This window comes from Melospiza melodia, chromosome 9, assembly GCF_035770615.1.
Source record: "Melospiza melodia melodia isolate bMelMel2 chromosome 9, bMelMel2.pri, whole genome shotgun sequence".
Lineage (NCBI taxonomy): Eukaryota > Metazoa > Chordata > Aves > Passeriformes > Passerellidae > Melospiza > Melospiza melodia.
This window is the reverse complement of record NC_086202.1, coordinates 33,441,788-33,467,012: the sequence shown is the minus strand read 5'-3', so window position 1 is coordinate 33,467,012 and position 25,225 is coordinate 33,441,788. Positions and strand designations below refer to the sequence as shown.

General features: G+C 48.1%; 1 protein-coding gene and 1 long non-coding RNA gene across 9 annotated transcripts in view; one reads left to right on the top strand and one right to left on the bottom strand.

Moving 5' to 3' along the window:
* The window catches only part of P4HA1 (prolyl 4-hydroxylase subunit alpha 1), a 29,546-nt gene extending 9,007 nt beyond the window's left edge, over nt 1–20,539 (top strand). Inside the window, exons 5-15 of one of the 6 annotated variants that reach the window (XM_063164163.1) lie at nt 368–505; nt 2,227–2,466; nt 3,271–3,458; nt 4,471–4,647; nt 8,741–8,811; nt 13,609–13,708; nt 14,773–14,826; nt 15,878–15,943; nt 16,363–16,431; nt 17,270–17,366; nt 17,895–20,539. In XM_063164163.1, coding sequence (XP_063020233.1) covers nt 368–505; nt 2,227–2,466; nt 3,271–3,458; nt 4,471–4,647; nt 8,741–8,811; nt 13,609–13,708; nt 14,773–14,826; nt 15,878–15,943; nt 16,363–16,431; nt 17,270–17,366; nt 17,895–17,965 — 1,271 coding nt within the window. In that variant the 3' untranslated portion in view covers nt 17,966–20,539. Of the gene's footprint in view, nt 1–367; nt 506–2,226; nt 2,467–3,270; nt 3,459–4,470; nt 4,648–7,631; nt 7,703–8,740; nt 8,812–13,608; nt 13,709–14,658; nt 14,827–15,877; nt 15,944–16,362; nt 16,432–17,008; nt 17,045–17,269; nt 17,367–17,894 lie in introns of those variants that run through there. The other 5 variants (XM_063164161.1, XM_063164160.1, XM_063164164.1 and 2 more) reach the window with 5 other exon arrangements.
* Nucleotides 7,381–25,060, bottom strand: LOC134422215 (uncharacterized). Of its 3 annotated transcripts, XR_010028751.1 has the most exons (4): nt 24,661–25,054; nt 24,086–24,229; nt 9,677–21,025; nt 7,381–7,944 (listed from the first exon to the last, which is right to left on the bottom strand). It is a non-coding gene; the product is annotated as an uncharacterized LOC134422215 (long non-coding RNA). The 3 variants fall into 3 exon arrangements; XR_010028750.1 differs by having other exon boundaries at nt 7,381–21,025; nt 24,661–25,060; XR_010028752.1 differs by lacking the exon at nt 24,086–24,229 and having other exon boundaries at nt 7,381–21,025; nt 24,661–25,060.
* Nucleotides 25,061–25,225: the final 165 nt, after the last annotated feature.

Sequence of the window (25,225 nt, the reverse complement as noted above, 5' to 3'; positions counted from 1 at the left end):
GCAGAGCTTTCAAAAAGAAAAGGCTTAGTCTGTGGTGAGGATTCAGCACACTCAGCTTCCCTGTTGCTGTGAGAGGGGCTGAATATGGCAATGGAAAAGGCTCTGCACCTGCCAGCCAGAAATCTGCACCAGTGTGTCTCAAGCCCTTCTGAAGGGCTGGGGTAAAAAAAAAAAAAAAAAAAAAACAAAAGTGTTTATTTTTGATTTTTCCTTTACTTTTAAAAACCCCAGACCAAATGCAAACTGTGCAGCCTGTGCTGTGAGTTCAGGTCAGGCTTGTGGGAAGGTGGATTTTGGCTTTCTCTGAGGCAGGGAGCTCACCCAATTCCCAGGACAGAGTTGAGCAGTGTTTCCCTGCCTTTCCCAGGCTTCATCTCCAACATGACCATCCAGAGGCAGTTCTTCCCAAACGATGAGGATCAGACTGGGGCAGCCAAGGCCCTCCTGAGGCTGCAGGACACCTACAACCTGGACACAGACACCCTGTCCAGGGGAAACCTGCCAGGTGAGAACCATCCATGGCTGTTATTTGCATTTCCTAAATGTCCTGATTGCAAATTGTTTGCTCTGTTCCACCTTGCTTAACTGCTCAGCATGAAGGGAACATTAGGAAGGGGGTTGACCTCGCTAAAATTAAAGAAAAAAGTGGTTTTTTGATTGAAATCTGAATCTTTCTTTTAGTTATGGTAAGATAATCCAGTGTTAATAGTTTCTAATAAAAATCAATAGCAATAAAAATCTTGCCTGGGTGGGGTTTTCCCCATGTGTTGCACTGGCAGATGCCTGGTTTTATTGTACAACATAATGCATTTTAACAAATTTTTTGAGCTTAAACTTCAGGGATTGTGTAAACTGAAGAGCAAAAGATGCTGCATACACAGACTTGAGCCTGTGTGGCATTGCCTGAGCTGATCTTTAGTAGGCTGCTCTGTGCAGGAGAAGACACAATTTCTCTTTTTTGTCAGAAAACTTTCTCTGCTGAGTCTTCCTTGTTTTCCTCTGTTGAAAAATAGTCCTTTGCCAGCTGGCAAAAAATCAGCTCTGTACAATCCATCTTGTTTTTGCAAGTGCTCATTGTGGCCAGATGCCTAATAAAATTAAGAGTAATTTGCTTTATGTGTTATGATGTATAACCTTGCTTTTGGGTTTTGTTCAAGACCTGCTCAAGGACCTACAGATTCCTCCTAATGCAGTGAGCAGCTCAATGCTGTTTTCTTCAAACAGCACAGAAATACAAGGGGAAGTTTTGCTGCTTTGGAAGCAATGAGCTGTCCAGACTGTGCAATGAAATGTACTGGCAGAACCTGCAAGTTCTGGAGGATAAAAAAGAATAGCTTGGACTCTGGAGAGCTTCAGAGAAGCACTTCCCATGTGGTCACTTGTTTGTGCTCCTTTTCTTCATTCCCAGGGAATTTCTTTTGGTCCAGAATCTCAGCTACTGCCAAATCATTGTGTCCTTGGAGGGTTTGCAGGTTCAGGCTCAGGAAGCTGCAGTTGCTGCCCATTACAGGAGGGTACAGCAGAACAGCTGCCCCCTCTGAGCACTGCAGAGCTGCTGTGAGAAACTCAGAATGGCTTAAGATGTAATCAGGGATGTAATTCTAGCTGTTATAAAACACTGGCAGGTCCTGTTTCCCTTTTACAAGATAAAATTTGGTTTTTCGTAAGGCCTGTATTTCCAGAGGCAAAAATAGGAATCTGTAATTTGCCCACTAGTGCTTTAATCTTTCAGAGGTCACTTAAAATGTTTCTAAAAATGATTGACTTGAAAAAAATCCCAAGCAGCTGGGAACTTACTCCCTGATGTTTTCCTTGTCCTCCCCCACCAAGCTGTCACTAACAAGTCATGGTTCAGTAACATTTTGGAAGTGATAATGTGATGTCCTTGAAATCAGAGTTCTGAAACTTCAAATTTGGCTTTTTTTTGCTCTTGCTGGAAGTGGTTGGGGTTTTGAGGAAGGAAGGTTTGTTTAATTTGATTTTTCACTAGTGGCAGAGACATTTAGCTGTTCCCTGGTATTCTGGCAGTGGAAAGCTGCATCTGAGTGCTTGTGTGCCAAGGATTTACAGGCTTTAGAGACTTCCAGCAAACAGCTACTGCAGAATGGAGCTGTGGGAGAACAGAAATAAAACCCTGCTGGGAGGAATGAAAAATAACTCAAATGTTTCTCAGAGCACAGGTCTGGAACCCTGTGTAAACTCTTTTGTTTTGCTCTAAATACCCAGGTGTGAAGCACAAATCCTTCCTAACAGCTGAAGATTGCTTTGAGCTGGGCAAGATTGCCTACACAGAGGCTGACTACTACCACACCGAGCTGTGGATGGAGCAAGCCCTGAAGCAGCTGGATGAGGGAGAAGTGTCCTCTGCAGACAAAGTCTACATCCTGGACTACCTGAGCTATGCTGTGTACCAGCAGGGGGACCTGGCCAAGGCCATGGCACTCACCAGGCGCCTCCTGGAGCTGGGTGAGGGGCACAGGGACACAGCTCTGCCTGGCTTTGTCCTGGGCACTGCAGCCTTGCCTGGGATCTGACTCCTAAATGCATTTCTAAAGTGTGGTTTTGCATTTTAGATGGGAATTTGATCCTTTGTACTGAAGGATTTTCATGGCTTCTGTCCCTTTACCTGTCTGAAATCTGGTTCTCTCCCTACATTTTGCTTTCCTGGGTTGAGATTGCTTCCCCTTAGGTAGAGGCAAAACCAAAATGAATGAAATTGAAACTAAATTTGTGATACTGGAATATCTGCAGATGGTTTAAATACAAATTCAGCATGCTGAAGATGAAACACTTGTACAAACAAGAAATACAGAATACAGGACAGTGAGATAAGAGTCTGCTTCATGAAAAATGAAAGCATTTATTCTCCTGTGAATATTCCACTGACTGACTGTGTAATGGGTGCTCTGGGGAGCTCAGAACTAACCCTAACATAGCAAGAGCCACTTATTAAAGAACTGAAGCTAATTCTGCAAGTTAAAGAGCTTTGTCGCCAGAAATTTTAAATCCCACTGGGGTATTTTCAGGTTTCTAGTCAGTCATGCTGTGCCAGCTCTCTCCCTGCCCCATTCCCTTGTCTCTCCCTCTGAAGTGGGATGGGCTGGAGTGGCCAAACCCTTTTCCTCAGTGCTGGGACCCCATGTGCAGTGAGGGTTGGAGAAGCAGTGGTGTGCATCTGTTTCCTTTTGCTTTCTGTGAATAAGCACTTCTGGATGGTTCCTCAGGGGCTGGAACCCTGCCAGTGATCCCCGTCTGTTTCTCTGTCCATAGATCCTGAACATCAAAGAGCAAATGGGAACATGAAATACTTTGAGTACATCATGGCTAAAGAAAAAGAGGCAAACAAGTCCAGCACAGATTCAGAAGAGCAGGAGAAGGAAACTGAGGTTAAGAAAAAGGATTACCTGCCTGAGAGAAGGAAGTACGAAATGCTGTGCCGTGGGGAGGGGCTCAAAATGGTAAAGTGGAGTAGACTGTTCTCAAATGTTTGAAACCAAACAATGTCAGGAATTTGTGTGTGGTGTGCAAGCAAGGAAGTTGTTAGAGCAGCTGCATGACTGTGCAGAGCGGAGGATCTTGTGTTGGATTTCTGCCCCCTTTGGCCTGTTCAGTAGATAGAAAGTAACACTGCCTCAGGCACTGCTGGCTGTCTTGGAAGTGCTCCATCAGTGTAATTAATTGAATAAGGATGCTGGAAGTCCAGACTTACAGACAGAATTAAATAGGGTAGTTGGAGTACTTTGCAGTCAGTTCTCTAGCACAGCACCAGACCTCTGTGAGACTTTAATGAATTTTTTCATTCTAGATGGGCAGAGAGAGCTGGATCAGCTGGGGTGTTTTTCTTGGTGATGAAATTATCTTAGTAGGGTTGTGTAAAGTAATGCTTGCTGAAGTATTACACAGCAACATGAAAGTGCAGACAGCACTGATCTCTCAAACTGAAATCATCTCCTTAACCTGTCACATAAGGAGGTGGGGAGAGTGAATTGTTTGTGTCCAGGACATGTTCTGCCCATTGGTGATACCAATGTTCTGTGGCAGTTAATTGTAAATCAAAGGGGAGAGAATGATGCATCTGACTCCACTGATCTCAGAAGGCTAATTGATTACTTTATTATACTATACTATACTATATGCATTTCATCTAAACTGAATCTGCCAAGCACTCACTCTGCGCACACCTGCTCACCCTGCTCTGAGTCCTGTGACTGTCACCTGACAGTCCCCGCCCCCCTGGCCCTGATAGGCCAAGGAAACAAAACATCCTCACTTTGTGTAAACAATCTCCATATTGCATTCTACTTTGGCACAACACAGGCACAGCAAGCGACAAGAATTGTGTTTTCCCTTTCTCTGTGGTTCAGAGAACGTGAATCTCAGAAATCCTTGGGAAGAATTGTGCCTTGCTTTTCTCTGTGAAGGGAAATGTGACAGCAGCAGTCTGAGTGCCCCTTGCTGTGCCCCCTGCAGACTCCCCGCCGACAGAAGAGGCTCTTCTGCCGCTACTACGACGGGAACAGGAACCCCAGGTACATCCTGGGCCCCGTCAAGCAGGAGGACGAGTGGGACAAGCCCCGCATCGTTCGCTTCCTGGACATCATCTCCGACGAGGAGATCGAGACCGTGAAGGAGCTGGCCAAGCCCAGGGTAAACGCTCCCCCTTCCCTCCCTCTGGAACCTGGAACCTCCCTGGTGTGCTCGGTGTGAGTGGCTGGCTGCTCTGGAGGGCAGGGGTGTGCAGTGAGCTCACACCTTGCTTGCTTCACCTTGCAGCTCTTGAAGGAGACTGGGAATTCTCTGTGGTGACTGCAGCCAGGTCCCAGCGGTGCAGGATTGTCAGGCTCTTCCTGCAGACGCAATTTCAGCTGGTTTGGATGAGGAGGACAATGTCCTTCAGCATTCTCCTCCTCATCCAAACCAGCAAGAGTGGACTGGAGTATCCCTAACTTGTGTTTGGTTTTCTGCTTTTGTTTATTTTAAGTCTGGAAGGGAATGGCAGCCATTCCTCTGGTCCTGGAATGCCACCTTATTGTATAGACAAGAAAGAATGGTTATATTCTCCATTTTGGTGTAAGACTGGCTGCTATCGATGCCTTGTGAAGGTTAAGCTAGAACAGTGTCTATGTGGAGTTAAGGAATAAAGTAGGGATTTATTAAAAGGATCTCCATGGATCCACCTTGGGCAGCACAAGAGCCCAGCCAGGGCTGCACCCAAGGTGAACCAAAATGATCATGGAAATGGATGACTGGTCACAGGGTCTCACACTTTTAGAAGTTCTGCTCCATTTGCATATTGGAGTTAATTGTCTAATTACAACTTTAGTTTATGAAGCCCCATCCTTCTTGTTTTTCTCTCTTCATTCTGCTGTTGATTTTGCTCTTGGGCCTCAGATTTGGATCAGTTGTTCTTGGTCCCCATCTAGAGAAGGAATTGTTTTGTCTCCCTGCTCTGTGAAGAGAGCTCACCATCCCTTAATGTGAAGCTCAGAACTGCACACTAAAGAAGCACAGAATCTGAAAAATATAAAAGCTAAAACCTGAGGCCATCACTGTCTCCAGGCTTGGAAGCTGCCTGCAGATGACAGAGCTTTAAGGGGGCAGGACATGATGAGTTTTGGCTTTTTATTAATGATGGTGGCTCATCAATCTTGTTTGAGACACAAGATGCAAAGGCTCTTGTTTCTCAGAGAGGAATAATCCAGGGCAGCTTGGCTGTCTGAGAAAACAGAAGTGTCTCAGGCAAACAGCAAACTGATGGAGTTGCGTTCTATATCCAATTGGTGCAGCTCTGCATCTGAAGATGTAGTTAGTTAAATTAATTTATTTTTCCATCAATTTTAAAGACTTAAAGACTTAAGCTCATAGAAATGTAATTTTCCTGCTTTTTCCCTTTGCTTTAGGCCTAAATGGCTTTTTGTCCAAAATGAGCTAAGCAGATGGAGACCAGGGGAATAAGAGCATTCAGTGCAGGAGAGGCTGTTGGCTTGGCCAAGGACTGTGGTTGTTCATGGGCAGTGAGGCTGTCCTTGGCCTATCAGGGAGCCTGAAGGGATCTTAAAGCTCCCTGAAGGCTGAGCTGTTGGAAACTGGGAAGAATCTCTTCACTGAAGAGTTTGGCAGGGCCTGTCCAGGGAGGTGGCAGGGTCACCATCCCTAGAGGTGCCCAAGGAATGGCTGGATGTGTCAAGGTGGGCATGGATCAGAGGCTGGAGTTGATTATCTTGGAGGTCTTCTCCAACCTCAGTGATTCTGTACTGAGGTAATGTTCTGAACTGTAAGCAGGAAGTGAGCTTTTCCCTCCAAGTACCCGTGAGGCATCTCCTCCTGCTGCCCTGGCAGGCAGCTTTGCTGCAGGGCTGAAAATCAGAGCCCCCATTGCTGGTCTGGAGGCGTTGGAGCTCCTTTGCTGCAGAGTGATGCATTCCACATCTGTGGAATGTGACCAGACCACTACTTGACAGAGTAGAAAACTGTAAATGTGTGGCTGTGAGCTCTGATCTTGCTGAGGTCGCTGTTTTCCTGTCACACACTCAGCTCATGGCAAAGACTTGGAGACCTTTATGGCAGGAGCATCTGTATGCAGTTACTGTTCCCTTATTCCCTGTGGCTGAGGCCTTGCACGGCTCAGCAGCAAAAGGATTTTGTTCTTGGAGACCTAAAGGTCATCTCCTCCTTCCTGCTGCATGGGCTGCTGCCATCCTGTGGGAAGAGAGTGCTGATGTGTGCCCAGCCTTCTGCCCTGCTGGCAGGATGAAGCCTCATTATTCAGCTCTGGAGTCTCACTGGAATTGTTGTTTTTGCCTTGTTTTTTCATGTGTCTGCATGGAAGGAGAGGAGAGGCAGCATACTGGGAGCTCCCAGTACCCTTTCTTGTAGGTATGGAGCAGCCTTGGCTTGTTTGGTTTATTTTAACAGTGGAGAAATGCTTCTGATTGTTTGGGAGTTGGCCTGACATTTGTGCCTTTTACAAAATTTGGGCTCTGCATCCCAGCCTTTGCAGTTATAAGTGATGGAGAGTGCCTGGTAGTACATGAGCCAAGCTAAAGGGCACATGTGAGATTCTGAGTTGGAACATTCACAGGGATGGGAAGGCATGAAGTAAATGGACCACAGCAGAGGGAAAGAAAAGCCTTGAGGCAGGAGTTCCCACTTTGTGTAAATGTGACTGTGGGTGAAGCAGAAGTTTGTGGGAGCTCAGTGCTGCCTTTGGTACAGGAAGTACTGAAAAGGAATGGTTTATTCACCTTTGGCTTATGGTGGATTGAATCTACCTGTAAAACCCTTCATGCAGGGACAGGAGAGTGTAACAAAGCACCACTTGTCCCCATGCCACAGCAGTGTGCTGCTCCCAGAGCATTTCACTACAAAAGAAATCCAAGCTGCTGTAGTTTGCTTTATTCAGACAACCATTCTCACTACAAACATGGAAACAGGACTTGTGGAAAACCTTAAAAAACCCAAACAAGAAATCTTTTTTTGGTAAAGCTGGAGCCTGCCCTGGTTCCCTGTGGCCCTGCAGGACAGGGCAGGTGCCAGGGTGGTGGCATTGTCCCCAGGCCAGGCTTCTGAGTGGTCGGAGTGCTGGGCTGCAGATTGTGCTTGTAATGCAATTCTGATGGTTCGCTTCACAGCTGAGGCGAGCCACCATTTCAAACCCCATAACGGGAGCCTTGGAGACGGCACATTACAGAATTAGCAAAAGGTAAGAGAGCTCTGCCACAGGTTTGGGCCTGCCATCAGTGTGTACATCCTGCTCGTTGTCAGGAAACCAGATGGGCTGGAGAGACAGCTTGCAGTCCACCTTGTGATTCCCTGCAGATCTGTAACAGGCTGGTGCTGTTGAGTTTCTCAGTCTTTTCCTTCAGCTGGAAGTTCTGGGGGCGTGTTTTGATTTGTTCTTTCCCTTTTGGTCGCCTTCTGAAGTCTGTTTTTTCAAGCAAGTCTCTGTAGTCAGTGTGAAAAATACAAGATGTCACAAAACCTTCAGTAAAATCTGGGGTTTGTTTTTAATCTATACATTCCTTCCCCCTTGCTCCTTCTCACAACCAGGAATTGTCTTCCCTTTCTTTGGAAAATGAAGCAGATCTCAAAATGCCTTAATGGGTGTAAGAAATGCTTCAGGTCCTTGCTGTGCACACAGACACACATCTCCTTGTCCAGGATAATCCCACACTCCCAGCTGAGCTCCTTTACCTCCTGCCTGACACAAACCTGGCAGAACGCAGGCTCGCTTCCACCGGGCTCCTGGTTCTTTTCAGCTTGTCCATTAAGTACTACAAGAGCTGAATTTAGCCAGTGCTTTCCAAAATTGGCTGGATCTGAAAGAAACCACCTGCCCCTGCTTGCCCTCCGTTGGTTTTAGCCATGGTAATTAAAGATTGGCTGCACAGGCCATCAGCACTGAGCCAAAATTCTGGGAGGAGTTAAAGCTTCTGGGCGAGGAGGAATTGTCTGGGAAACTCAGCATCATAAATTACTTGTAGAAAGTCTTGATTTTAAACAAACAAAAAAAAAGGAGGAAAAATAATAAAGGGAGGAAAAAAGTGAAAGGACAATCTAACCAAATTATTGCAACCAATTTGTTGTGATTTGGACATGGCAGCTGCAGCTTGTGTTGCCCTTCCAACCATTGCTAATATGCGAGCATCGCATCCGGACCAACCGGAACCTTTCAAACACCTGGGGCTTGGCCAAAAGCAGCCTGCAAGGTGGGTAAGCCTTGTCCTTTCTCTTTTTGTAGCTGAGCCGTGCTACTGTTCATGACCCTGAGACTGGGAAACTGACCACAGCACATTACAGAGTCTCTAAGAGGTAAGGGGAAGGGATTCCTTGTTTGAGGAAGTGTGTCCTGGGGCTGTGCTGCTTCAGCACAAGCATTCTGTGTAACTCTCCTTATTCTTCAGCCTTTCTTTCAAAGAGAGGGGCCCAAGCAAGCTGAGCTGTCACCTAAGAAAGCACGGGGACTGCTGAAGTAGGGACTGGTTGTCAGTGGTGGCATTCCAAGGTGGAAGTGCCCTCTCTGGCTGAGCATGGCTTGTGTGCTGTCACTAACCTACTAAACATGGGCATGGGGCTCTGCTGGCACCCAGTGCAATGGGGCACCTGCCTGGCTCACCCCTGCTCCTCAGTGCCCACCCTTGCTCAGAGCTGGGAGCTGCTGTCATTCCTGGGAGGACTGCCCACTAAAGCTAGGGATGATTTTAAGGGATTTCCATGGTTGAATGGTGGAAGGTAGAATAGAAATTAAGTGTTCTTTCAGCTGTTTTGACAAACCCCTGAACTTGGAATGGCCTGGAGCTGAAGGGCTTTAATTTAGCTGTGAATTGCTTCAGAAAGGTAAAAGTGCTTCCAAATGTGGGCTCACAGGAAGGTGACTGATTCAGGAATGATAAGTCTCAAGAGAATTGGAAAACCAAGGTCCTTAAGGCCATTCTAGTGACAAGTTGAAAAAAATTTTTTTTAATGCCTCACACCTTTGCAGCACGTGGGTCTGTGTGCTCATTGGCACATGCAGGTAGTGGAAATCCTCTGGAAATTGTCTGGGAAACTCTTACATGTTTGCTCCTTAAAACTGACCCCATGGAAGGGCTTTAGGAGCATCCATCTTCCTGTTGGACATGTGTTGCATTTAGTTTTTATTTCTTGTTTTTAATGTTCAGGTCTGTCCATGTCTTACCTGTCTTGGTTATTTGTCACTGCATATTTGGAATTTATTCACTTGTGGCGTTTGTCCTCTGTGCAGACAGCTCTGGAGTATTTACTGAGGAAACTCCTTCATCCTTTTGAACATCGCCTCATGTCAAACTTGCTGTGCTAATGATGGGAATTGGAGAAGTTGACCAGTTTACTGAGGAAATTGGGATGTATAATTGGTCCCTACTTAAATAGATGAGGCTTAGTGAAAGAACTTTTTATTTCAAGTTGTGATTTTTCATTAGTAGGAAGTGTTATTCCCTGAGGTAGTGCAGATGCCACAGTCAGAAAAAATAGTACAAGGCACCACCCAGTATTAAAGGCCAATTAAAAAAAAAAACAAAACAGGATAGAGCCTGGGGAATGGGACCCTTAAATTCTTAATGAGGTTTGGTGCTCAAAAATGTGGGACTTCCTTCCAATGAACCTAAGAACTCTCAGAAATTCAATCACATTTTACTGAGCTAAATTTTTAAATTCAGTATGTCACTGGAAACTGGAATTAAAATTGTAGGGACACATCCAAGAAGTTGGGCAAGGGCATTTTTTGAGGGTAGGAATAGCCTTGGTGTGCAGCTTCTGCTTGCCCTGCCTTTGCTTTCCTCCTGTGCAGATTTGCAGGATGGGTATGGACTTCCCAAGAGAACCTGACACCTAACTCTGCAGTGGGAGGCAGAAGCCACCCCCAGCAGCCTGATTGAGAGGCCCTGTGCTGTTCCTGCTGCCCTCCTGCACTGCCAGAAACATCTTTCCCTTGGAGCTGCTCGAGCTGGTTCAGATTCCAGATGAATCATTGCTCCTGAAAACCAAAAAATGCTCACTTCATTTTTTTAATAGATGACTGCTTTCCCCCTCCAAACATTCCTTTCCAGCACATGCCCTCCTAAATTTACAGCATTCCTGCCTCTGAGAGAGCTACTGTTCCCTTGGTGGGACGTGGCAGCTCTGTGTAGGGAGGCACCTTGCCAGGGTGTGCAGCACCAGGATAAACCCACCCACTCACACACTGCTTTTACAGATAAAAACTCCTTTTTCCCCTTCCCTCTCCTCCCAGCAGGCAGCCAGAGCTTGCAGCATGTTATGCTAAAAGTTTCCATTTCAGAAATACCAGCCTGGCTTTTACTCACTCCCTGTTGTGTCTCTGCTGGTATTTTTCTGCACACCAAGTGTGGCTTAGAAGGCTTTTAAACACAAATCCCAGTATTTTGTGGCCAGTGACCTACAGAAGTAGTGTTGGGATGTAATGTCTTCTCCTAGACTGACCAGTGCAGCTGAGGAGATAAGATCTGGAGGGGATGTACTCTTGTGTGTTCAGTAGCTCCAGAGATTCTCTGGTTTTTCCTTAATGTACTCCTTAGACCTTAAATTATGTGTGGAAGCATCTGCCATTCAAAATCTCTGAGGTGCCTCATGCAGAATTAGAAGAGGGAGGACCATGGGACATTTTGTGGCTGTCCCCATCCCTGGCAGTGCCCAAGGCCAGGCTGGATGGGCTTGGAGCAGCCTGGGACAGTGGAAGGTGTCCCTGCCCATGGCAGGGGTGTAGTGGGATGAGTTTTAAGGTCCCTCCCAACCAAGCCATGTCTTGATTCCATGAGTCAATATGATTATTCCTGACTGTCTGTGATGCATATCAAAGTTGTTAAAAGCCTCCCCAGTGTGAATTCAGCACACTAATGGAAGCATTAAATTTTTTATAACAGTTCAGGGATGGCTTTTTACAAAGCCAAGTGGGTCAGCAAAACACCAGACTTGTGTGGTCAGGGAACTGGGGGGTTGTGTGGTGGTTATTAAGGAAATACCAAACCCGTCTGTAACTAAATCAGTGATATCTTGACCTGCCCTGCCTGTGGCTTCCCAGGAATTGTCCCTTTTTTGTTAAGGCCCATCGCAGACTCAGAGGTGACAGCTGGTCAGAAATAGGACAGCATGCAGTGAATCTGGAAGTATGTAAATATTAAAAGAAAGCAAACTGCTGAGCATGTTTAAGGCTGTTAATGCTGCACCTCCTACACCACTGGCCAGGGGAGTCTTCCTCTTTTCTTTGATAGACAAGGGCAGGGAAAAAAAGCCAACTTTGTGTGAAGAAATTGTTTTGAATGAGGCAGAGACGTTTGTCAGCAAGGGATCAAGCTGGGACAGCAGCAGAGGAGGGTGTGTGAGACAGCTGGAATATTCTGAGGCCAGGCTGCAGCTGGCATGGCACCTCCAGGGTTAAATCCCCTGTTCCTCTGCAGCACTCCAGGCCTCCCTGTGGTTTTGCTCAGCACCCAGCAGACAGGCTGGCACTTGGAATATGGTTTCAATTCCCTGTTTCTCCACCTTTCATAGGCTTTCTTTGTATGTGGAGGCTGTTAATTTGATTTCTAAAATACATACAGTACTCCCCTTCCTGAAAGGCTGCAGTATTCATTGCCATCTAATAACCAACAGAGCAAGAATGCTTGGGTTTTCCTTTCTTTGGGTTTCTTGGGTTTTTTCGTTTATTAACAGACTGGACAGAGGCAGAAAAGGCCTACACTGAAGCTGCTGGGTGTGTTGGGGCTCTTCTTGTGCTCTTCTTGGTTAGGGCTGCTTGTGAGCATAACCTCGTCACCATGGCTGTGTGGCATGGCTGCTTCTGGGGATTTTTGTTTGGTGAATGCTTCATATCCATGTCTTAGCATTCTTCTGCCACCTGAAATCAAAGCAGGTTGTGCTGTAACACCTCCTGGTACTAACAAGTGGGCCTAGGGATGTGTTTGTGCATGTCTGTCCTAAGAAATCAGATTTCTTTTATTTCATAGTTCATTTGTCATTCAGAAAAATGCTCGTAGAGATTCTGTAACCTGTGTCAGTGCCTTGTGTCATGTGTCATGCTACTGTTCCTCCCAGGCAAAGTATTTGGGGATTTATGTTTTTTTTAATGCAAGTCAATATAAAAACTTAATTTAGTATAGATGTGAAGGTTGATTTGAGTAAAAATACATGGATGCTGCTGATAGTTTCCTTCTGGGCTCTGGGCACAGGGATTTCTGTCCAGCAGGAAGCACTGCTGAGCCCAAAAGCTGAGTCAACTGCTAGAAAAAAAGGTAGAAATACCTATCTCCGTTTTCCTGCTAAAAAAAAGGGGGGGAAAACAAGCCCCAAATCACCAATATTATCACCCATATTAGTGCAGGGGGCTGCCAGGTAAAATGAAGGTGCAGTGACTGGCATGGGATGAGTCAGATGAGCAGCTGTGGAAAAAGTCTAATACACAGTAGGAGGCAAACATTCTGAAAGATGCCTTTGGAACTGAGGCTGACCTTCCACATAAAAAATAAAATAAATGGCAGGTTAGTTTGGGTTCCCCCTCTTTAAAAATCATTGTGTACCTGAAGCATGTGCTAAATACCAGAGTTATAATGGGCTGTTCTGACAGCAATTGTTCCATTTAATGCATTATTTGGTTGTTTTCCAAATGGTCTTTAGTAGCTCTGCAGGGGGAACTGATGAGAAAGGGCAGCTCCCAGAGAGCTGGCCTGGAGGTGTGGGATGTGGGGGAGCTGAGTTCCAGCTGCACAGACAGAAACAGTAGCTCACCTGCTCCTGTCCCAAACCTTGCTTCAAAATGCATCACCCCAGGGGCTGAATGAGCTGTTGGGAGCGGGGAAAGAGCAAAACTGTGTGTGCCTGGTTTAAAAATCAGCTTGAAGCACTGTTTGTGACACTTCCTTCAGCCCAGTGGGGGAATTCAGGCCCTTGGTTACAGAGCTCCCTTAAACCCCTGCTGGAATTGGTCTTTCTAAGAAATGCATTCATTAAATTCAGAGGGTTTTAACACCCTGGAAATACTTGTGGTCATGCCACCAAATCCTTGAGAAGTCCTAAAAAGCAATTTCCCATTCCAAGTGCCTGCAAGTGTTGGTGCTGTCACTAACTGTCCCCCCGCAGCGCGTGGCTCTCGGGCTACGAGAGCCCGGTGGTGTCCCGCATCAACACCAGGATCCAGGACCTCACAGGGCTGGATGTCTCCACTGCAGAGGAGCTGCAGGTAAGGGGTAGCTTGGGCTTGGGGCTGGGTGCCAGCACCATTTCTTGTGCTTGCTCACGTGAGGTGGCCACAAAAACTCATTTATTTACAGAAGGGGAGAAAACGCTGTCTTTGCAGAGCAGCTGTTCAGTGTGGAATGGCTTTTTGGGCTGGAAGGAAACAGTGATAACTGAGTAACTGATATATAAGAACAGTGATAAACTGATAACTGAAACTCTGGATGTGTAGTTCCTTTTTAGGAACTACTTCCTTTTATTTAGTCCAATAAACTGAGTTTCATGGTCACAGGGTCAAACTTTGCTGCTGTTGGAGGCACTTAAAAGTTTAACTCAGGGGAGGCCACCAGTGTCTGGTGTCCCTGGGATGTGGGAAACACTGGCTGGATGTGTAACTTGAGTAAAGTGCAATTTAGAAGTGCTTCTGTTTATTTGCTTGAGGCCTTTAAATGAGCAGCTGCCTCCCTGACTGTGAGCAGAGCACGAGTACCTAGAAAGCAGGACACCCACAAAGTACTTCTGGAACCTGCTGTGCTCCTTGCCACTCTGTCAAGGTTCCTGGTGATAAAATGGCCAAGGATCTGGGGGAAAATTTGTTATTTTTTGTAACCAATTGGTAAGAAGGACAGAGAACCCTCTTTATTGACACAGCCAAATTCAGGTCAAAAAGTGGTTTCAACGTGATGATGTAAAAGCACTGTGACACCATTTTGGAGAGAGGCTGAAAAGTTTTCTGTAGAAGAAAAATGCTTTTCTGCCCTGGGAAGCACCAGATTCTTACCTGGAGCATCCTGCAGTGCCACTCTTGGATGTGCTCCTCCTGCTGACAGAGGCTTGACATTTCCTGGGGCTTGGTGTTTAAACTTCATCTCTGCAAAGGCTGTAGCTGACAGCCAAACTCTTGCCTGCCTAAAGACTGATTTACTAGATCCTGTGCTTCTCCTCCCACTGTAGGTAGCCAACTACGGCGTAGGAGGCCAGTATGAGCCTCATTTTGATTTTGGAAGGGTAAGTCCTGCTTTGTCTTCACTCTTTCTTCTTCACAAGTGCTGTGTTTCTCTTTTTCAGGTGGCAAATTATGGAGTGGGAGGACAATATGAGCCCCACTTTGACTTTGCACGGGCAAGTAAAGAGCTGGAGGAGAGCTAGACCTGGTGAAGCCTGGGCCTCTGGGCTGGGGCACACTCTCTGTTCTTCCATGTCTATTAAATTTTGTAGCTCTTCCACTTTGCTAATCCATGTCTGTGGAGAAAGCCCTCTAAACCAGCTGGAGGTTGCTACCTGTAAGCTGAGTGCCAGCAGTCTCCTGACAACTGGAACTGGGAATTAAGGACTCACTGTCCTTAATTTTTAAATTGGATTTGAATTCCCCACCTGTTTTATTCCAGCTTAAATTGCAGACTGCTGAAATTCAGTTGGTTATTTACTGGACATAATTCTGTGTGGTTTAACCCCTTCAGATTAACCTTAACCCTGCCAGTTCCAGCCACCAATTCTGAATCAGGATCTCTGCTCTGTAAGCACCTGCTCCAAGGCATTGCAAGTGATTAACATGTTTTGTTTGGAAACACTGGGGCTGTTTCCAGGAGTAACAATTGCTGGAATTTCAGTGCTCACGAAGTGTGGTCACAGGGGGTGGGTTTAGAAACAGAGGTATGACAGAAGTTGGTATCAAAACTCATCAAAATGTGGTTCATTCTTGTAAGTGGAGTGCTGGACACTCCTTAGTTGCCTAGTTTGTCACTGAGGCTTCCTCCCTGCTTCCCAGCTGGAATCCAGAGTGGAGTGTGGCAGGGAGGTGTCCCAGCTGACCCTGGGACTGAGAGCTGCCCTGGCTGCTGCCAAGGACAAGGGGGATGAGTGTAATTAAATAATTCAGTTTGCTGTGAGGAGGATTTATAGCCTCAGCCTCAGACAGCACAGTTGTTGTTACCCATTAGAAATCTGGGCTTAATGCCCTCCCTCCCTATCCTATAGAAATTCAAAGTGCCTGGTTTATTTAAATTGATAGATTCACTCCTGTTGCATTCCTCCCCTCCTTCCAAATCGAGGGGTTGGATTAATTCTTCTGCATGAGTCTGTTCTGTGCTGCTGGCTCAGCAGCTGTGTGTCATTGGCTGCTCTCAGCAACCAAAAAGAAATGCTGATGGAATCTGCCTGCTTTTGTTCACAGAAAGATGAGCCAGATGCCTTTAAAGAATTGGGAACAGGCAACAGAATTGCTACTTGGTTGTTTTATGTAAGTGATACATTTCTGCCATCTGTCACTGTATAATCTGTACCATGGAATGATTTCATTCTGCTTTTCTTTCATTCTGTTTTACTGAAGGGACTTGCAGGTGAAGCAGCCTCTAACTTTGGGGTAGTACATATGGCAGGGTCTTCTTACCCAGACTTTGTGGTTCTTCCATGTGTCTTAAGGAGGATTTTCCCCCCAAATTTGAGCATTAGCTTAAGTTATTTGCCTTGTTTTTGTACCTGCGTCAGTGTTTACAGCATGTTCATTGCCTTAACACTCGAGTGGGAGGGACGAGGCTGGGACTGCACTGGGAACAGAGGGAGTTTGGCCTTCTTAAGAGATTTATGTCAAAATTAAACTTTCACTAAAAAGTGAGATTTTATCAACCTGAACTCACCTGTCCTTCCCCACCTGTTCAGATGAGTGATGTGTCAGCAGGGGGAGCCACGGTCTTCCCTGAAGTGGGAGCCAGCGTTTGGCCGAGAAAGGTGAGCAGGATTCATCCAGCAGATAAATCCACTCCTCCCCACTACCCACACAGAGCAGAGCTTGAAAATGAACCTTTAAAATAACTGTTAGCACCTCTGTGCTGTCAGAACAGTGCTGTGATTTTCCATAAGTGCAGCAACTGGAGCTGTGCTGGTGATTCAAAGGTCCCTGATATTCCATGTGTGGATACAAATGCAAAACACTTAAATACTCCAAAACACATCTTGAAAATACTCAAACCTGTGAGTTGACTTAGTCTTGAGGCATCTGTAGGAAATTCTCCTGTCAGTTTTTTCCTTCAACCAAGGTTTGCCTTTGCTGGCCTGCTGCTCGGCTTTAGTAAATAATCTTGGCTTTCTTAAACTGGTCAGGAATGAAACTGGTTTAGGATTTAAAAGAAAAAAACGAAAAGCCAAGTATACAAATATACAGTAAGTCAAAGGAGACTTTTTCTTAAGAATAAGAATATGGAAAAGAGCCTTCAGTTTAAAAGGAGGCTCTGAAACACAATGCACTTACCTTTGCCTTAGTGCGTGTGGTACAGAGCACAGGGCTGAGTGTCCCTGCCATTCCCAGGGTACAGCTGTGTTCTGGTACAATCTCTGTGTGTGACTGTGTGTGTGGTACAGAGCACAGGGCTGAGTGTCCCTGCCATTCCCAGGGTACAGCTGTGCTAGCTGTGTTCTGGTACAATCTCTGTGTGTGACTGTGTGTGTGGTACAGAGCACAGGGCTGGGTGTTCCTGCCATTTCCAGGGTACAGCTGTGTTCTGGTACAATCTCTGGTGTGTGATTGTGTGATACAGAGCACAGGGCTGAGTGTCCCTGCCATTCCCAGGGTACAGCTGTGTTCTGGTACAATCTCTTCCCGAGTGGAGAAGGCGATTACAGCACGCGGCACGCAGCCTGCCCGGTGCTAGTGGGGAATAAATGGGGTGAGTACCTGCCTCTGACCTGAGTCTGGGCTCTGCTGGGGGGTGGCTTGGCTTTATTTTTCCTTTAGATTTCAGAAATTACATTCTTTGTAAAGAAATATTTGTATTTAATTTACTTTATCTACCTCATATCTCTCTATATGTTAAATATATACTATATAGCAGCATATTTCATTACATGTATAAAGGAAATTAATACTGTATCTATTTTAAGAGTTTTTGTAGCTATGTCTACTTTGAGTTTTCATAGCTATGTCTACTTTAAGAGTTTTTGTAGCTTTGCAGCTATACTGGAAGGGTTTTTGGTTGGTTGGTTAATTTTATTAGACTAACTTCACAGATCTGTGCATGGCAGTGGGGTTGGAATGAGAGAGTCTTTTAAGGCCCCTTCCAACCCAAGCTGTTCTGTGATTAAAACCCTCTAGAAAATTAAGATAACCCTGTGCTTAACCAGAAGCTGGCCTAGAGCACATTTAGCAGAGGAGGAGCTGAGCAGTGCAGTGATGCAGTGCCTTTGTGTCTTTGCAGTCTCCAATAAGTGGCTCCACGAGCGGGGACAGGAGTTCCGCCGGCCGTGCACGTTATCGGAGCTGGAATGAGGCAGCCTGGGCTCCCAGCACTCAGGGGTGCAGCTGCACATTCCTGCCAGTTTACAACTGACTAACAAACACTCCACTACAGGTTCACCCCGCCCAGCTCAGCTGCGGACAGGACAAATGTGCTTTTGGTTCCCTCCAAATCCCCCCCAAGGTTTATCAACAGAAAATAGCGAGGCTGACAAGTGTTACTGAAACAAAAAAAATGGACAAAATACAGATAAATACAGATGAGGGCCACAACTTACAGTGGTGTTGTGTGTGGTGTTCCTGTCACCATCATCCCTCTGAGCAGTGTGGGCAGCCAGGGGTTGTCTGGAGTCCTCCTCACACCTGTCAGGCTTAGGGCAGGATCATTGCCTGGGAGGGCTCCCTTCTAAGGAATGCTGAATGAAACCCTTTGCTATTCTTCAATTCCCACACATTTGACTCTTTGCTTTCCTAGAGTGCCTGACCACTGCAGGCTTACTTTGCTGGAAAACAGGCTTATTAGCATGTTCTAGTCTGGTTTTCCACTTCCACAAAAGCCCCACTTTTTAAACTTGTCTTCCTTCTCAGCCTGTGTGGAGAATTTGGCTCTGAATCTTGACCACATGAGCCAGCAGTTCCACAGGCAGAGTCAGGGTGCTTCCCCAGTGTCAGAGCAGCCTGGGAACACCCACAGCCCATCTCCCCTCCTCTTCTGCAATGTTTGTCCACAAGAACAAATGCTGCTTTTGTTCTGTCCTGGCAGCCAGCTCTTCCCTCTGCTCCTTGGGCAGTGGGGATGGGGATGTTCCCACCTTCATTAATCAAAATTGTCGTGCCTTAGGACACTGGAATTTCAAATTGGTTCTGAGACTTCAGGTGCTGAGGTAACACAGAGTCCTCACAGAATGCTCCCTGCCCTTGTCTTCCTCCCAGCTCTCAAGGTTTCAGGAGAAACCCTCAGCCTATTTATAGTCCTGAACCTTTTTTAGCTGCAGGCTCACTTTCCTGAACCCTTTCCCTTCCACAGGAGGATTTTTAGCAAAATATCCAAATATCTCACTAGCATGAGGACAGAAATCAAAGGAAGCTGCACCTGCCTTTACCTAAACAGTCCAATTTTCTGGATGATGATGATTTTACTGATTTAGGGGTCAAGCCTGAAGTCTTTACCAAGGGAAAAATTCCAATTTTGGTTAATTGGATTTTCTGCCTCAATAAAATCTTGACAGTTGAGCCAAAACATACAAAACCTATTGTTAAATGTGCTAGAAATACCTCTGGATTACTGGGAATGCAGTTTAAGGTACTATAGTTGGAGGAACTGCATACTTTCAGAAGACACTTTAAAAGGTCTTTGCTGGAAAATATTTGTTAAATTTCTACTGAGCCTGGTAGCAGTGGGACCCACAGATCTGCCCCTCCTTAGCCCTGTACCTTCCTGAACTTTGCCTGGCTTTTGGCAGCTGGAAAACAAGGTCCATCCATAAAGTGAGAACACAAAGTCTGCACAGTCCCACCTCACATCTGCACTGCTCATTCACCAAGAGCAGGAGCTGATCTAAATAAATTCACCCCAGAACTGCTTTAGCAGAGCTAATCTTTGAGCACCAAATTGTAATAATTTAAAAGACCCCAAACCCATAAGATTTGTGCCTACCTGAGTTTTCTCACCGTTTTATCTGTCTCTCTTCCTACCCATGGTTCTCTCTTTTCTCTTTCCCATCTCTTAGTTTGTTAAGCTCCAAAAAGATAACCATGGCTGCAGGTACCTCCCACCACATCCCTGCAGGTGAAGGGGGACAATGAACAAGGGGAGCAGTTGGGAATTCTGCCTTTGGGGCATCCAGAAATGCTTGTAGAGAGGCCAGTTCTACCTAGTAAAGGAGCACAAAACAAAATCCCTGTATTGCCATCAGGAACTGGTGTGGAAAACACCTGGTTTGCTCTTGCTGTCCCATTTCTGTTCAACAGTCACCAAAGCATGAAAAAAAACCAGAATTGGAGAATTTTGCTCAGCAGTTCCCTCCCTCACCTCAGTACCAGTGAGTACTCCAGTGTTAAACAGCATCAGTCTCAGGCACTGCTTGGGGAGTACAAATGTTCTGCTGCACAACTTTTAAAGCAGTGAATCACTCACAGATAATTCTTCAGGAAAGAATTTTCTACTTTTGACAATAGAAAATTTTACTTAGTTAAAGAAAAAAAAATAACCTCTCAAAATTAAATCTCCAGTCTGCTGGGACATATCAGGAATGTTCCAGATTGTGACAACAGGGTTGGCTTAGATTTTTAAACTGCAGACAATCTCTATTTCCTCTCCCTCCACTGCAGTGGTGTCCATGCCTCCAATGCTGACTGTGTAAGGGATTACACTGGTGCTGCTGCTTCTGCCTTATCCCATCATTTCTCAGAGGGCTTTTGGATCCCCAGTGTGGCTCCTGTGTGAATCTAGTTTTGTATTAAACATGATTGAAAACTGTCTGGGCTCACAGTGACTGACAACTGCCTTACTGTTACATTTTTTTGTAATAAAATTTTTAATGTAAAAAAAAAGTGAACAGGCTTAAAATAAAAGCCACTGCCATTAGCAGTGAGAAATCCTCCACATCCAACTGTCCTCCTATGTGGCTGCTATAAATCTGATCACACAGAGTTTTATCACCAGTGTTTTATCACCATTTGTGGAAACCAAGCTCCTCTGTTTCCCTTCACCATCCCACTGGGCAGGTGCAAGAGCTGCTCCTACCCCAAATTCCTGTTCTACACTAAACTTTGTGTCTCCACTGGGAACACACAGCACTAAAGGGCTGCAAGAGGGCAGGACAGATAAAGCTGGGCTGAAAGCAGGGTCACCTGCTGAGGGGTGGCAAATCTATTTTGTGATGCCAGAACGTCAAACAACCACTTACCCTGGAATGGTTCTAGGGAGGGGAAGAAAGCACCACAGACTCCAACAACACAATGAACTCACATGTGGGAGGGTCAGGCTGGCCTCTTCATGACCTAAACCTCTGGGGTCTGTACAGCACAGCCATCCCTGGGCTTCACCCTGCAGAGCAGTGGAGCTTGTGCTTCATTCCCATCATCAGGAACCTGCAAAAAGCACAGCAGGGGCTGCTGAGAGCCCTGGATCCTTTTCCTGTGGGATGGAGCTGTGTGTTGCCCATGGAGCTCTTGGCTTGCACAGCTGATGTGAGCGCACACTTGCAATAAGCCTGAAGAGCAGCAGCACTGTTTGATTGTGGAAGGGTGATGGGGCTCCATGCCCAGCCACCCTGAGCTGCTGCCCTGCCCCTGCCAGGACAGGCCTGGAGGAAGGGAAGGCTCTGGATCAGCCCTCTCCCACCCCAGCCAGTGACTTCCCACCATCCCAGCTGGGGCCCTGGGGCTCTTGTGGCACAGCTGCAGCTGAAGGGTGACCATGGGGTCACCAGCATGGGAGGAGCCCAGCAAGGGCAAGGAGCCCAGCAGCTGCAGCTGAACAGGCAGGGTAAGGTCAGAGATGGGGAGAAAGGCCTGTCAGTGTCACAGGGCAGGACAAGATGAAGAGAAGGGAAAGGGTGTGACAGGATCATAGAATCCCAGAATGGTTTGGGTTGGAAGGTACATAAAACTCATCTGATTCCACTCCCTGCCACTGGGGGGGATGCCTTCCACTATCCCAGGCCTTGTCTAACCTAGCCTTGGACAGTTCCAGGGACAAGGGGCACAGTTTTTCTGGGCAGCCTCCTCAGGGCCTCACCACCCTCACAATGCAGAATTTTTTCCCAATGTGCCCATCTATCTCTGCCCTCTGTCAGTTTGATGCCCTTTTCTCTTGTCCTGTGACTCCAGCCCTTCTCCAGCTCTCCTGGAGCCCCTTTAGGCACTGGAAGGGGCTCTGAGATCTCCACGGTTTTCTCTTTTCCAGGTTGAACAATCCCATCTCTCCCAGCAGAGCTGCTCCATCCCTCTGCCCATGCTGGTGCCTCCCCTGGGCTCTGCAGCAGCTCCAGGTCCCTCCTGTGCTGGGGCAGCTCTGCAGGTGGGGTCTCACCTGAGCCCAGGGGCAGAATCCTCCCTGCAGCTGGGGGAAGGCAGCACCAGGGACCTGCCCAGCGCCTCCCGGCGAGGCTGGACCTGCCCACACACCCGAGCTCGGCCCCGTTCGGGAGGGGGTCTCGAACCACGCACCCACCCTCTCCGGGCTGCCGGACTCTGACCCGGCTCCGGGCACTCGGGGATTTCACCATCGGCCCGCAGCTCTCCTCCTGGCATCAGTGACTCATCTGGGCTTTGGAGCGGCCACGATCAGCCACTAACCTGAGCCACCAGCTGCTCTTCCCCCTGCTAAACACCCACCAGCAGCTCCCGGTGGAAAAGGAGCTCGGTCCCTCTATCCCATGTGCCCCCAGCAGAGTGGCACGGGCAGGAGCCTGGCGCAGCCAGACGTGCAGGGAAGGAGGAATGCAGCACAGGAGCTGCAGCTCGGCTCCTAATGCGGAGCCAAGAGGGCTTTTCCAGCTGCACCTGGGATGGGGCTCACTGCCACAGGGACACGGGGACAGGGCGGGTGCAGTCCCCTCTCCCTCGCAGTGTCCCGGGAGCGCTGCCGGGAGCCCGCAGGGTCCCTCCCGGGAGCGCTGACTCACCGCGGCCCGGCCGCGCTATATTTGAGCGTTACGGAGGCAGGAATGAATGCACGCAGGCGGGAGCTGCCTGCCCCGAGGTCAGCACCAGGCTCAGGAAGCAGCTGTCAGAGTTCACCACCGTGGCCAAAAGCATCTGCGCACCGTAAATCTTCAGAGAGAGAAAAGCTGGCGCAGGGAAGGGGTTTTTGTGACTGCAGTGGGTCCAAGGCAGGGCAGAGAACCGGCGGGGTCCCACTGTGCACATCCACAGCTCCTCGCTGCTGCAGCTGCCGAGCCACTCCCCGAGGCAACACTGGAGGTCACTTTTACCCAATCCTACATTTTTCCTGCTCTTCAGATCTTGCAGTCGGGGTGCAACCGAGATATTTGCAGCTGGATTGAAAAGCTCTCAGGAGATTGGCTCGGGGAGAGAAGGAAGGAAGCAAAAGGAAGGAGAGTGGCTCATCCCCGGGGCAGGGCAAAGGGGCTGCCACGTTTTGGAAAAGCAGTTAAAGTGCTTTTTACTCATCAACCTTTGCTTCAGGACCAGTGACTAACAGGAAAGTTTCTGACTCTTTACTCAGGCTCTGCCCTCTGCCAGCTGCTCCCTCCCCACCCTGCTCAGCTTTCCCAATTCCAATTGATTTTGCAAGCAGCCTGGGTGCTCCAGAGCCAACAGCTCCAGGCTGCATGCCCTGCTCATGCCACATTCCCTGTGCTTTGCCTCCTCTGCAGTCCTGCCAGCATTTTTCCCTCTCTCTTTGCCTTCAGCAGCACATGGATCAGTCAGCAGGGACCGAGGGATGACAAAGAAAGCTGTGTTCTGGAACTGCCTCCAGAACAACCCTAAAAGGCTCTGCATAAAAGCAGGACACCAGGCACAGACACGCAGAGGCTCTTACACATTTCCAAGCTGGTCCCCAACAGCTGGTTTGCTCCTTTTTACATTAATTTCTGCCAGGCTGCGGGCAAAGGCTGGGAGCAGTGGGACTGTGAACTGGAGTGTCAGGCAGGGCAGGGACTGAACCAGCAGAGACACCAAAGGCTCCACTCACTGCAGGACACAGCCTGAGACTCTTGGATCCAGTGTGCCCTGCCCTGGGGCTGTGACAACAAATTCCAGGGGCCATTTGCACCCACGACTGATGGAGCAGTGCCCAGCATGGTCTGAACAGCAGGAGCAGCCCAAGATCTCCAGTGCCCCTGCAGGGAAGGCCTCACTTCCCCAGCACCCCCTCTGCCACGTGCCAGGGATGACACAGATGTCACAAAAGGCTTACTCAAGGCAGGGATTTGCTGATTCCCAGCTGCCCTTTCCCAGTGTTCTCTGCATCTGGGTTTATCTCCCCAAAGGCAAAGCTGGTCTGAGGTTCTCCTGGGAGCTCTGCACTCCTAAATGTCCCTCACCCAAAAGTCAGCCCTGGCAGCCATGGGGCTCAGAACAGGTGGGACAAGCAGGCAGCAGCTGCCTCTGGCTCCACATCATTGCAAGGCAGAGGCACTAACCAGCTTGTGTGCTCCCTTCCCCACTTCTCTGACTTACCTGTCTGAGAAACCAAGACTTGGCTGTGGCTCCTCCTCCTTATCCTGTGTCTGGAACTCATCACCCAGGGCCATGTGCAGAGACACAGGCAGTGCCATGGAGCTCTGGCCCTTCAGAATCAGCAATGCAGCAAGGCTAAACCTGCTGCAAAACAAGAAAATGCCAGAATTTGCATTTGTGTTTGAAATGCCTGCAGCCCAGCTCCTTCTGAGAGGCAGTGCTGTGCTGGGGCACATCTGAATAGCTTTCTAAGAGCAGCCAGAACCTTCCCACACCATTTCCCTTCTCTATTTTTTTTTGTGAGTGGTTTGCTTTATCTTTTGCTGGTTTTGTTCATTTAGTTGCTTTTTTTTTTTTTTAATGAGCAGCTTAGGACCCTCCACCAGCTGAGCAGGCCCCTGGGTCCTGGCAGGGCTGTCCCACCCCAGAGCCAGGAGCTGCAGCTGCCCCACAGCCCATTCCCTGGCTCAGGTCTCAGTGCCACCCTTTCCTCCTGGTCACAACCTTTACTGGTTTAATTTACCTTACACAGGAGCTGTAACAACCAGCCCTATAACATCAAAGGCAGTACTCACCTGCCACACTGATCCTGGAACTGAGGTGATGCCAAGGAATGCCCTGAGTGTAGTGTTTGTCCCAAACTTCTCCAAGCTGCTGGATCAACCCCTCGGAGGCTCTGTGGGCCCTTGGGATTTGCTGGGAGCAACACACCCAGCGGCCAGGCTGGGTGAAGCTCTCATCCCTCCCCTCCGTGGGCCCAGGAGGCCCGGGGAAAAAGGCAAGGGCTGCTCCTCAGCCTGCCTGAGCAGCAGAGATCTCGGACAGAGAGATATCCCCATGTCCCAGCAGGCCGGGGAGGGAGTGCAGCGCCCTGGGGGGACAGACCCCGCTCAGGGCTGAGGGAGGGTCCCCCCGGGGAGCTGCAGCCATGGATAATGTGCGTGTCCCGGCGGGATTGTGCAAACCCCCAGCTCAGGGAGCTGAACCCGCTCCGTATCTCGGCGCTGCACTTTGCACCCCGGCTGCCGTGACCTCAGACCGGCTCGCCGGGCAGGATTAAAGTCCAGCAGAGCGGTGCCGCTGCCTCCTGCCCGGAGCCGCTCATCCCGCCGCTGCTGCCCCTCTGCCCGCCCGGGGCTG